A 13,728-nucleotide genomic window follows, 5' to 3' on the forward strand; every position below is an offset into this window, starting at 1 on the left:
AAGCTGCTCTGTGCACAGATCCGACTCAGATAAGCAGGGTCCAGCTGTTCTTTGAGGAGGAACCGAGTGTGGGTGATGCGTTCCCATCTGACCCAAAGGCAGCTGATGAGTGGCCCAGCATCAAAAGCCTGCCCGGTGGTGACCGGGCCGAGCTCAAGCAGTCAGACCGGCTCCTGCCAGCAGAACTGAGGGGCATGAACTGAGGGGCTGTTGGGAATGAGGAGAGACAAAACCAAGTTTCGGGGGACAGGGCTACACCGTGAGAGGGAAGCCGTGGGTCGTGCAGACAGGGCGGAAAGGGAGGTAGGCGGGCACTGCCATGTGCAGAGCCCCGGCAGCCTTCTCCTGACCGTGGCCTGAATGAGACTCTGCAGCAGCAGTTGAGACAGGGAGCCCTCAAGCGCCAGTGTGCCAGAGTGTTCCCATGGAATGAGCCAGGAGAGCGGTCAGCGCCTCTGCATACGGAAGGGTCTGCAGTCCTCAGGGCGGCATCTCTGGCCCATACCCGCGAACACTTCCCAGCCTCCAGTCCTAGACTGCTCACCCTCCTTCAACAGCCAGCCCTGTGTCCTATTTTGCTAAAACCGGAAACGGACGTCCTTACATCCTGTGATCCCTGTGCCCATCATGACCTGTCCTGCCTCCTAACAGCTAGGTGGTTTCCTTCGTACTGTGGACAAGGACTTGACCCACAATGCAGACCACGTCTCTTCCTGTTTCGGGAACCTCGCTCCTTGCTCACTCCCTCCCTAACTTCAGCGTTCACTGTTCCCTGGAGCCTCGCGGCTTTGCCTTGAATCGGGGGACTCCTTATTTGGTGCCCTGCTGGAAGCTGGCGAGTCTTGCCTTGCCCTCCAGGTGAGCCACGCCCCCGCGTCTTACCGATGTGGTAGTAAGTGAAGCACATGGTCATGAGGTTCTTGGCAGGCCCAAAGTCATCCATCTGATGGCACCTGAAATGAGACGCAAGGCGGACCGGCTGAATCATCGTTCTGGCTGATTTTCTTTTTTTCTCCCCCCACCTAATTTTCTTATGGCAAGTTCATGAAACAAGACCAAAATCCTTTACAAACACGCCTAAATCAACATCTCACTCCCCAGATGCTACTTAGGAGAGGCAACAAAAATACCCCCCGTGGCTCGAGGGGAGGAGCTCCCCGCAGGCACCCAGAGAGGCCTGGGTCTGATCCTGCCCAGGAGAAAGTTCACGTGTCAGCCTGGCCTCTTCGTTTTCACGGTGGAACGGCCAAGGCCAAGGAAGCTCAGCCCTACGCACAGGAGCAGTGCCAGGGCTGGAAGCCGGGCCTCGGTCTCAGGTCAAAGCGGGTGGCCCCCCAGCCCCTGCTTCTCCGGAACTGGCGGTGAATTAGATGACACGCTCCAGTCAGCGGCTCTCAGACTTGAGCAGCAGCAGCATCACCTTGAGGACACGGTAAGGTGTGGATTGCTGGGCACCCCCAAAATGGGTGGCTTAGCAGGCCTGGGGCCGGGCCTGAGAACATGCATTTCTTACAAACTGTCTGTGACGCTGATGTTCTGATGCTCTTGGCCCAGGGATGGCACTTTGAGAACCACTGGGAATATGCATACCTACCAATACTGTGTCACCTGCTGAAAATGAAATGATTTCATACCAGAACCTTTGATGTACTAAAAATAATGTTCTACGAATGTAAAGAATCATACTGACTACATTCTATTAGACTTACTATATCATGATTTATAAGATACACACAGATCCATTCAACTTAGCCAACGATAAAGGGAACCTCTTCAGAAAGAGAGCGTGGCCGCCGCTCGCCGCCTGCACTGTGACGGTGCAGAGCTACGCTGTGGCCACTGCAGCAGCGCCGGTTAGAGAAGAGTGGCCAGCGACCATTTCAGTGCCATGCGCAGGGCATGGGTTGAATACATTATGGTACACTGATATATCACAATGCAAATGTAGCATACAAAGGTAACAACACAGCCGTTACAAATGCAGAACTGTATGTGAACGCACTGCCTTTTTGGAAACTAGTATGTATTTGCCGACAGGCGCATCGTCAGCAGCGGTTTTCATCGGGAGACGGCTCCGAAGTCGGAGGAAGGGCTGCGAAAGGCTGTCCTCTGCACTGCAGGCTTCGGTGCCGTTCTGTCCTGTTCCCTTTCCCACTTTTCTTTCCTGTTTCATTTTTTTTTTAATCTTCAGATAGAGTGGGGTAGGGGAAGAGGGAGACACACATCTACGTGAAAGGGACACATCGAGTGGCTGCCACCCACACGACCCCAACCGGGGCCGGGGACAAACTGCAACCGAGGTACGTGCCCTTAGCGGGAACCGAACCCGGGGCTCTCTGGTCTGCAGACCGATGCTCTAACCGCTGAGCCAAACCGGCCAGGGCTCCTGTTTAGTTTTTAATCTTGGAGAAACAATGTTTTTTTTAAAAAAAGTCAACAGAAATGATCTAGACCAGTGCTTCTCAACCTTCCTACGGCCACGACCCTTTATTTAATACAGTTCCTCATATAGTATGTGGGCGGATCTGCATGTGGGCGGACCCGCCTGGAGACGGATAGAGAAGCGGTGTCCGGATCCTAAGACCATCGGAAATATGTGTTTTCTGATGGTCTTAGGTGACTCCTGTGAAAGGGTCATCCGACCCCCAGGTTGAGAACTACTGATCTAGACAGTGGGATTGGGCCATTTTTGTTGATCTTTTAATATAAAAATAATTTTAAAAAAATGTTTTTATTGATGTTTTAGAGAGAGGGGAAGGGAGAGAGAGATAGAAACATGGATGTGAGAAACATCAAATGGCCGCCTCCTGCACGCCCCATACTGGGGATTGAGCCCACAACCCGGGCACGTGTCCCAACTGGGGACGAATCGAAACCTCCCAGTCCACCGGACGGCATTCAATCCACTGAGCCACACCAGTGGGGCTATAAAAATAATTTAATAAAGAACTAAAGAACTAAACTACTAATAAAACCATAACAGACCAAATAAAAGTAAAAACTAAAGATACTAATAAACTAAAAATTATAAAACACATCTATTTTTTAAAAATTAATAAATATTTCAAAATAGTATGACTTTTTTTTATCCTCACCCGAGGACATTTTTGCATTTATCTTCAGATAGAGCAGGAGGGAGAGAGGGGGGAAGAGAGAGAGAGAAACCTCGATGTCAGAGAGAAACACTGACTGGTTGCCACCCACATGACCCCAACTGGGGCCAAGGACAAACTGCAACCAAGGTACCTGCCCTTAGTGGGAACGGAACCCAGGACTCTCTGGTTTGGGGGCGGACGCTCTAACCACTGAGCAAAACTGCCCAGGGCATGACGTTGTGTTTTGTTTTGCGCCCACACAACAATACGTGTATGCTTACAAAGTAATGGGAAGATTTTGTTTGGGCAGGGTTGAAACTTGCCCTCAATTTTATTTATCAAAGGAAAAACACAAAGTTGAGAATTAAATAATATGTTACCATGTGGGACAGGCAAATCTACACAAACTATGGGGTCATGAAAATTCCTGTCGATGTAAATGTCCGGCGGTTTAAGTAGGTTCAGTGTCTGACAGCGGGCTGCACACAAGACAAACCAGGGGGCTGCTTTACAGGGGTGCCCTCCGTGCTCCCAGCGGAGGTGGGCACACCTCGATTCCCCGACTGGGACTGTTTCCAGAACCGGGGATGTTCTGAACAAGGGCAGGAAACACAGCTCCTCGGCTCTTTGGCTCACTTTCCCCAGGACACGCCCCGTGTTCATGGTGGAATAGAGGAGGAGATACCAGACACGTGGGGAATTCAGATGGAAGAGTAGAGCTCCGTTTCTGCTGTGAGAAGGAGGGGAAGGACAACATGGACACGGGGACACAGGGAGGTGGCCGTGGTATAAGCCACGGGACCAGGACCTGCTGGGAGGCCACACTGAGGGGACGGGGGAAGGGGGACGCAAGTGGTTGTCAGATCAGCCCCTTCTTTTTCCACCCACAATCGGTCCCGTCCACCTGGGTCATGAAAGTCACTGCTCGGCTTCCCCAGCCTTAAATGTGTCCCTTAGATTCCTGCTTTGGAGGACACGTCACCCACTCTGATACAAGTCCAAGATGTCTGAAGTGGGTCTGGCCGTCCTGGAGCCCTGGGGCCTCGGGGGGAGAGCCTGGTGAGTCCCCAGGCCTGCCTCCCACAGCTACATGGGGCAGAGGGGGCCCCCCACCACCCACACTGTCTATGGATGCTTTGTGAGAAAAGGCTCCCGCAGTGCCGAGGTCCTCCTTGGAGCAGGCTCTGTCGCCCAACCGTATCATTAAGTGGGCGGTCACCTAGCTTGAAGTACTTCCCAACAGGAAATCAAGAGAACGCCAGGCCCCTGCTGGAGGAGGGTAAGGCCGACTGCAGTAATCACAGCCTTCCCTGAAGCTGATGGAGGAACTGACTCACACCCAGCGCGACCTCTCAGCTCCACTGCCAGCTGAGGATGCTCACGAACTCCTCCCACGAGACGCTGGTCACGACGGCTCCTTTTAGAGGATGCTGCGTGTGTCACAGCAACGGCCAGCTGGTGGCTCGTGCTGGGTATTCACAACTGGGCGACTGCAGGGCGGGGAGGGGAGGGAGACATGCTCCTTTGGACACAGGCTTTGAGCAACGGCACTACTTACTCGAACAGGACCACTGCAAACGACTGCACGAGGCGGTAGAAGGTCGGCTCTGAGACACACTTGGAATTGCAGCGCTGTGGAGGAGAGGGAAGGCACGTCATCGGGGTGGCCAGGGGGCAGAGGTACCCCGCAGCTCAGAGAGGCTGTGGGCTTACCAGGCTGAGCATCTCTCCAGGCAGCTGGGATGGAGCCCCCGGCCGTTAACAACCTTCCCTGCTCCACAGAAACCAAGACCCCGGCAGGTGCTGGTGCCCAGCACAGGACCACAGCTCGCTGGAGCGCAGGCAGAGTTTTCCTGCATCTCCTGATGCGACTGTACAAACTGGGAACCTCACGCCCTCACCCACGCACAGAAAAGTCTAGTGGGACAGAAGCCCAAAATGACAACATTGGCTATTTCTGGATTGTAGATTTATGAGTAGTTCTTGTATTTTTGCTTACTTGCATTTTCTAACTTTTCTTTGAAGAATAAATTATTTGTGATAAAAATACTTTAAAACTAAGAACTTAAGCCACTTTACAGGAAAAAATAGAACCTATTGGATATTTGCAAAACAATTCTTTTCTGAACTTACAGGCTGTCGTTGTCTTGAAAATATCTTTAGAAAAACTGAATATTGTAGGTTATTTAATTAAAATATGCCTGGACATAAGCCACATGTTTGCCTTTAAAAACTAACTTTCCTGAAATTTCGAGCGGTGGACAGGCGTCTGCTCACTCATCCCTCTCCAGCAGGGCACCCAAGTGAGCTCCTTCCCACTCCCCACTATTCTAAACAGGCTTTTCCAGAACATCTTGAGGTAAGTGTTACTTTTTTTTTTCTGTTGAGTCATTTCCCTTGACTCTTTTCTCCTGAGTGGAGGAGGTAAAAAGAGAGGATGCTACACATCACCAGCCCCCCCCCCCCCCCGGGCGCTCCTCAGGGCACCTCCTTACCTGGGCGCTCACGTATCGCGCGAACCACTCCCGGCCTTTTCCGCTTTCGCTGCTGCAGTACTCCCCAAACTTGGCTTTCTCCTCCTGGTCCAAGTCCTCCCTGAGGAAGAGAGCAGAGGGGAAAACCTTTCAGTCCTCTGCAACAAAAATGGTTGTAGTAGGGAAAGAGAAGAGAGAGGGACCCCAGCTGAGTGCAGCTGCCTGACCTACTTTGGCTCATCTTACCCTCTGGGTATCCCTCTCAAGGAAACGTGTTCTTTCTATTTCAGAGTGAGGAGCCGGACTTGGAGGATCAGACACAGCTGGGGAGTGAACGGGGGCTCCATCCCTGTTCTGCTCCCTTGTCCTCCTGCCTCGGGTCAGGGGGCCCAGGCGCTAACAAGGCTGACATCACCCTTCTCTGAAGGCTTGGTTCTCAGCTCATCTCCCTAATCTGATGCTGAAGCCAGCATGGATCCACCCACTGAGTTCAGGAATGCCTGTCCCAGTCAGACAGTGTGTCTGATACCACCTCCCACCAACAGAAGGAGGGTGCGGTTGCTTAATCCTCTGAGCTTCTGAAAAGCCAGTCTGCTCACCTCTGTCCACTCTGTTAGGGGTGGAAACCAGGGGATTGCAGGGGGTCACCCCCTCCAGGGCAAACAAAGAGCTCATTGGTCTCAGATCCCTAGGGGGACAAATACTCTACTCCAAATTTAATGACTAGAAAAATAAAGTAGGAGTGGGAGATCAATTGACTCGTGTGATGTTTCATTTAAGGTTCTGTAGAAAACATCTTGGTCTTGTTTATCCCCAAACACTAGATGAAATACGAGAATTCGCCAGCCATTTGCTCTTGAAAATGCATCCAATCCAGCTGTCCGTGTTCCATAACGCCGACAGGCTGCCGCAAACACAGACCAGCCTTCCTGGCAAACTGACAAGCTTGGGGGCTTTCCCTCCTTTTCATTAACGGGGTGTGCTCAGAGAACGCTGACTACTGTCAGTGTTACTCAAGCAAAGTAAGTAGGAAGCCGCATCTACTGCCCTGCTAGAATGCATTCAGAAGCAAACATACAGGTGTTTTGGGATAGTCAAAGAGATGGATTATCATTGGAAAATCCCCCACGCCTTTTTCTTTTTTTTTTTTTTAATTCTCACCTGAGGATACTTTTCCATTTATCTTCAGATAGATTTGGGGGAGTGGGGGAAGGGGGTAAGAGAGAGGGAGAGGGAGAGAGGGGGGATAGGGGGATCGGGGTGGGGGGAAGAGAAAGAGAGAGAGAGAGAGAGAAATCGACTAGCTGCCTCCCGCATGACCCGGACCAGGGCTGGGGACCAAACTGCAACTGAGGTACGTGCCCTTGACCCGAACTGAACCCATGACTCTTTGGTCCAAGGGCTGATGCTCTAACCGCTGGGCCAAACCGCCCAGGGCTGAACATTGCCCTTTAACTGCATCGAAAACTGAGGCACACCTGAGAAAGGCAGACACCAGCTCTGCCCGTTGACAAAGGACCTAAATCCTGATAGAAAGAACGCCTTCTTCGCAGTGTCGCTGGCAGACATTCTCACTGCTCTAACGAGCTGGGAAACGTCCCCTCTTCCAGAGCGGCTCAGACCGGACCGTGTGTGAGCGGTCCAGAGGCCTTGTTAAAAGGCAGATTCGGACTCAGTGGGGCTGGGTGCTTCGGACCTACAGTCTGGGTAGCAGGACCTTCAGCCCCGAACGTGCTGCTGTGAATGATGTGAGACCCCTAGTCAACACCTGCCACCGTGAATTTGGGCTTGTTTGCCTCCCTTTGCCCGTGGCTGAGATATGAATGCACGAGGCAGGAGAGCTGCAGGCCGATCCACAGATTCCCTGCTCCTCTGTCTGCATTCCAACTCCCACCTCCTCTTCCTGCTACTCCACCTGGCGGTGCTCCTGGCCCACCCCTTGGAGAACTGCGAAAGACAGGCCAGAAAGAGGTGCGAGGAAGAGCCCCATCCTGGCAGCTCAGCTGCCCACGAGCATCACAAGGAGCGTGGGTCGCTAACCCTTCTTGCCTTATCTTGTCCCTAAGTTTAATGTCAGCTAATAATTGCGGCCCCCTAGCCAAATATGACCCTGGCACAGAATGCCAACGAGGAGCTAACCTGGAAGTGCTCAGATACTGGGAAGGCAAAACTAGTGTCCTCTCGGGTTCAGCCGTGATGAGGTAAGGGTGTCAGTGGAGTGGTCAAAGCAGTGGTGGGAGGGAAGAAATTCCCCACCTGGTTCCATCTGCAGCCCAGGGTGGGGTTGTGAACCCCTGGGGAGGCCCATCGCTGGATGGTGAGGGGCTGGAAGCCCGGGCCCCAGGTGATGCTCTGCTCAGGGACGGAGACCAGAGCGGAGAAGCCGCTGGACTTACCCTCCAGAGAAGATCTTCTCCACGTAGCTGCGCATGAACTCCCTGAGCTCCAGGGCCTCCTCGTCCTTGGCCGACTCCGTGCTCTGGTTGGAAGAGAAGGAGTCGTTGGAGGAGGAGCGGCGGTACTGGTCCCAGGACGGGTGTGAGGGCGACTCGCCCATGTCGTTCTCGCTGTCTGCTGACTCTGTGGTTTCACTCTCCGACCCACCGTCACCCTGGGAGCTGTCCCCATCCTGCAGCTTTGGTGGCAGCGCCTCCATGGGCGAGGAGGCGGATGGCTCGGTCTCAAAGTCAATCAACGAGCCCACAGGGACCTCCGGGGCCTCCATGGCTCAAGTGGGCTGCCAAGGAGGATGCCAGGTGGGTAGGCCGAAGGACTGGATTCCCAGGAGTGTCAGTGGGAGCTGGAGACCACACGGGAGCCTGCCAAGCACATGTGAGTTGCTCGGCAACTTCTGGCCAACAGGAATGAGTCCTCTGGGGCAGTTCCCGTGGCCCTAAGGCATCTAGGATGGAAGCACAGGAACGTGATCAGCAGGAGAGCAGCAATTTATATACAGGAAATTCAGCACTGAGAATCCGGACTTAAGTGAACGAGGTATCCAATTCCCTGTCCCAAATTCCAGAATTTGAGACACCTCTACACTATCAGCATTTGCCTCCTGTCCACTTTACTGTTAAGCTCCTGGTGTGAGCATGGTAGGCACTCAATAAATATTTGTTGAATAAATGAACAAATAAACACCATTAATAAAGATTTCTCCCAACTAAGCAAATAGACTTCAAGTGGGCTGCATCTGCTGGCCCTCTCCCCACTGCAGCCTACCAGGCTGAGACCAGTAAGTAAAGAGTCTGACCAGGTTGGAGCCAGTCACCAGAGACACACCTGCCACCCACTGTCACTGGGATCAATGGCTATGGAAGATGGGTGTCATCAGGTGTATCAGGAAAAGAGGCCTCTGCTAAGCACGTGGACCCCGCCCCTCCTAGGCTCACGTGTCTTCCTTCCTGGGTTCCCTTCTTAGAATTCTTCCACTCAAGACCTGGAATCTCCCCAGGCTTCGGATACAGTAAAACCTCGCTATAACGGACTAATTTGGGCAGGGGGGTGTCCGTTAAAGCCGAAAGTCCATTACATAATAAAGTAGGTTTTCTGAACGCGTGTGTTAAAAAACTGACACATTCGTTAGTGTACCTGTTTTTACTTATGTAGACGTGTAATTAAAATGAAGTGTGTATGACAAGTTTAATTTCACAGAAAAGTTTTCTATATGTATCACTGTAATTTTAAATGTATACTGAATACATTAATACAGTAAATGCAGGCATTCACCGGGCATCACGAGTAAACAAATGCACACGGCGGGGGCAGGACTTAGTGCACACGGGGACATTGGCCCCCACGTGTTAACACTGCTGCAGAGAGTCATGCCACAGGACAGCAGAACCAATTACCCCGCGCAGGGCGGTGTGATCCACGCTAATCGTTAGCCCAACACTGTTCACGAGTGCTGACTCTGGCCCCAGCCTCTCCTTTCCCCCTCTCCCTGCACCTCAGCCACCTTGGGTGATGACATTTGCCTTCGGGTGTCCGTCCTTCTGTTACTTAGGCTGGGCGGTCCTCGTCCTTCCCTTCTATCTTCCTCCCTCACCCCCACCCAGAATTCTATCCACCCCTCAAGGACTAGCTTAATACAGCTCTTCTGAGAAGCTTCCCTCCAGCTATATTCAAAATAATTTACTTACTGAGTCCTCTCTGGGCCCTGGCATTTTATTCACCCTCATTTATAATTCTGTTTGTTTGGGTAGATATTAGTAGTTCTGTTTATCCCAGTAAAGTATAACTCAGGAGGGTGGACCAGCCTCGGCCACCTTCGTAGCAATCCAAGGGCCTGGCACAGAGTCCTGACTACGTAAGTGTTCACTGTACATATGCCGAATGATGAACAGCCCTGACCATGAACATGCCCTAAGGATCCGCAGAGCTGACGACCCAGGCTACATAGCGGCAGAGCTGGGAAAAGAATCTTTGCTTCTAAACCAGGTCTCCTGATGGCCAGTTCTGGGGCCCTCCCTTCCCAGTGACAAGCGTCAGACTGCAAAGCAGAAGATAGAAGCCCTCTGGTTTCCAAAGCTCCTCCAGGCAAGAGCACATCCTGAGCCGGGGCCACATCCCTCCTCCTCCCTTTTTCCAGACCCAAATATCTAGGACACCACCCGGCAGACAGGTGTTGCTGCTATTGATGAACTAATGCATCTTCTGAGGGTAATTCAATATCAAAACTGCATTTACTGCCTGTTAAGAGCTTAATGTTCATACATCGATTATGGGTTCCTCCAAATTCCCCAGCCCAGAATATTTTTAAATGCCCAGATGGAATGGCTGGCTCCTCATCAGAGTGGCAGTGGCACGTGCTCAGTGGAGTCCAAACGAGAGATGCATGAACCCAGTGCAAAAGCACTCTCTGGGCCAGGAGAGCAGTGGCGACTCTGAGGAGCTCAGAGAGCAGCACACTGCCGCTCGGAGGGCTCCAGGTTAGGAGAGGCAGGCTGGGGTTGGGCAGCCCAGGCTCCCCCTTTCCAGCCGTGTCCGTGAGCCTGGCCTCTGCTCTCTGCACTGGGTCTGCGCTGAGACACCAAGGCCAGGTTAGCTCTCTGAGGTCCTTCTGGCAATCATGTCCTCAGACTCTCCAAGGAACAGAAAGTCACACCTATGAAAACACACCTGACATTTAAAATGGAAAATCACACACTAGGAAAAGGTTTGCAGTCACTATAATAGAAAAATTGAGTCAATCTATTTATATTATAAATGTACCCAAATCCAACTAAAAAAATTTATATTCTAATAGATACTAAAAAATTATATTCTAATAGATATACAAATCCTCAAATAGGTAAGGCACACAAGAGCATTAGACAATTCTTCAACCCATACTAATAACCACATTTATAAATAAGCAAATTAAAACAATTAGGTACCATCTTTGACTACTAAACTAGCAAAAATTTAAAAATTATAATCAAATGCTGATGAGGTTATAATAAAACTAATATTCTCAAACAACCCTGGCAATAGGGATAAATATTTTAAAAAGCAATTTCTATGATTCTCATTTTTCTTTCCTCTGATCCAGAAATTTAAATGCTTGGAATTTACCCTAAGAAAATAATTCAAAACACTCAAAGACACTTATGTGAAGAAAAATGCTCATTGCAATAGTATTTCTAATCCTGATAAATTGGGGGTAAAATCTAAACATAGTAAAATGGCAAATAAATTCTAACAATCTGATGCAATAATAATCAGTGTACATGCAATTAGAAAACAATTAAAACATCAGTGAAGGTTCACTTCATAGTTGAGAAAACAAAATATTTTACAGTCAACCAATAATTACTTAATCCTACTGCATGCCATCCTCTGTTCTGGGTTCTGAGAATGCTGAGTGAATGAATTTTTACCACAATTACGAATATGTATACACATGGAAAAGGACTGGAAAAGAAGATAGAAGTATATTATGGGGCTGGCACAGAGGTAATCTCCCCTTTTATTTTGTTCTTGATCACAACAATGCAGTTTGCAACAAATTAAAATTCAGAGGGAAAAGGAAACAAGTATCCTGAAACACTTCAAGTGGTCGGAAGGGTGTATCTATGTACCAAAGCAGAACCCACACAGCACAGGAGGTTCAAGATCAGATCGAATTATCATGGTTATTTCTGGTCCAGCCTGAGGCTAATGAGAAGCTCTCCCAGCCCCTTCCTAGCTGGAAAATTCTGGGAGCTCATGAGTCATCCTTTCCCAGAAGCCTCCTCCGTGGGCTCAGGAAGGGGGGCAGGAAGTGAGAGGGGAGGCACCTAGCAAGGGCCCAGTCCTGAGCCCCATGAGGGCACTGGTTGCTGCAGCATTGGGCCCTGGGGCCTTGCACACTGTCATCTCATGCCGCGGCCCCTGGGCCCCTCAGCCAGGTATCTCACGTCTCTTGGGAGAGAAGGCGAGGACGCCAAACCTGTTCACAGAACTAACGGCAGGTTGAAGCGGGTGCTGGTGCTGAGGGCCTCAGAAGCCAGCCCACCCTTTCCTCCAGGAAGGAAATGTAATTACAGGTCTCTGTGCAGGACAAGGTGATGGTCCCTCTGAGCACACCAGGATCACACACCTCAAGTGACTCCCTGTGTAGGGCCAGCCAGAGAACACAGAGGAAGCGAGCCCAGTGGGGACGGATGTCACTGTCCCGCCTCAGGACCAGCCAGGCACTGCCATGCAGGATCTCGGGCCCAGTGGTATCAGATCTAAAGAGCTTTCTGAAGAATGCTGAAATCGACTATGTGAAATCTTCCGATTCTTCAGCCTTGACAACCATTTTAAATTTACTTCAAAACATATCATTGGCCAAAGAAAACACTTCTGTGGATCACTCCCCAATCCATTTGCTTTGTTTTACACACAGAGGCTCCTTGGACCCACGGCAGATCAATACTCTGAGACTCAGGGTTTTAAATTGCGGCAGAATCTCTGCGGTTCCAAAGTGTGGATATTAAAAATGCTTTTCTACAGACCGGAAGCAGAACAAACCTTCCCACAATTGCACTTTTACAATTTATTTCCTAACCCTTATGACAGAAGTTTCTACCAACCAAATTAGGCTAAAATTCCAAGTCAGCCTGTAATTTCTAATTGCCTTAAGCATCAGTTCAGTCAACAAATACTAAGCAGCTACATGCATCAACTACTGTGCAAGGAGCTGGGAATGCAGCCATGAACAAGGCCGTATGGAGTATCTGGTCAGAGAGAGGGAGTGTGAGTGTGTGTGTGTATGTGTGTGTTGGAGGGCAGAGAGAGGGTAAGAGACAGTTGATAAAATAAAAACCCAGAGACAGTCTCAAGCGGACGTCCCTGAGGGTGCTGGGAGGGGTGAGGGTCAGGGAGGCGGATGTGAGCTAAGACAGAAGACTAGCTGGGAAGCCCTGAGGATCTGCTGAGTAGGAGAGTGGTCTGGGCGGGGGAACAGCCTGCACAGAGGCCCTAAGCAGTGATGACTTTGGAAAGTTCGGGAACTAGGAAGGCTGACGGGGTGAGGAGCAGCTTCTCTCCTGCAGAGGTTGGCCAGGTGGGCTGCAGATGTGCAGGAGAGCTTTTGGGCCCGGTGGGCACCTGGAATGCGTTCTAAGGACACTGGACAGACACAGGAGGAATTGAGCACAGGCAGCCACCATGGAGAACAGGAAGAGGGCAAAAAGGCCAGTAGTAACATTCTGGTGGAAGTTTCCTGACCTCCTGTGGCCACCTTCTTCCACCCAGCCTTTTCCCGCCACAGCGGGCCCAGGGCAGAGGAACTTGGAAGAAGATTGCTTCTTGCGAGTGTTCAGCCACATCCCCCAGAGACTTTGCTCACACTCTGATTTCCCCAGCACCCACAAGCAACCAGAGGCAGATCTTCCACAGCAAGTTGGCCTTGAGTAATCAGATGAGGTTCCCTGGGGGAGAATCCAGAACCTTCTGTAACTCTGCCCCTTGCCATTAACCTCAGGTCGCTCCCTCTCTTTTACTGTCCCCAAGCACTATTAGACATACTGCTCCTCCCACAAGAAGACTGAAAAACCTCGCTGGACCAGCACACACCGCACACGGGGGCTCGTGTCCAAGTCCACCTAGTTTGTCTCCCATCTCACAACATCAGTAAATCAAGGCTCGGACCCGCCTACACCCAGCTCGGAAGTGACAGAGCACAGAATCTACACACAGGTCATCTTCGA

The 13,728-nt window shown here is 50.9% G+C and overlaps 1 protein-coding gene across 2 annotated transcripts in view; it reads right to left on the reverse strand.

Annotated features, from left to right (window-relative positions):
* The window catches only part of KIAA0513 (KIAA0513 ortholog), a 57,661-nt gene that overhangs the window by 11,886 nt on the left and 32,047 nt on the right, over positions 1-13,728 (reverse strand). For both annotated transcript variants that reach the window (XM_036273928.1, XM_036273927.1), the window contains exons 2-5: positions 7,966-8,471; positions 5,591-5,690; positions 4,654-4,727; positions 883-953 (exon numbers count right to left, since the gene is read on the reverse strand). In XM_036273928.1, coding sequence (XP_036129821.1) covers positions 883-953; positions 4,654-4,727; positions 5,591-5,690; positions 7,966-8,294 — 574 coding nt within the window. In that variant the 5' untranslated portion in view covers positions 8,295-8,471. The remainder of the gene's footprint in view (positions 1-882; positions 954-4,653; positions 4,728-5,590; positions 5,691-7,965; positions 8,472-13,728) is intronic.

The sequence above is a fragment of the Molossus molossus genome, unplaced genomic scaffold, assembly GCF_014108415.1.
Source record: "Molossus molossus isolate mMolMol1 unplaced genomic scaffold, mMolMol1.p scaffold_m16_p_21, whole genome shotgun sequence".
NCBI classification, from domain to species: domain Eukaryota; kingdom Metazoa; phylum Chordata; class Mammalia; order Chiroptera; family Molossidae; genus Molossus; species Molossus molossus.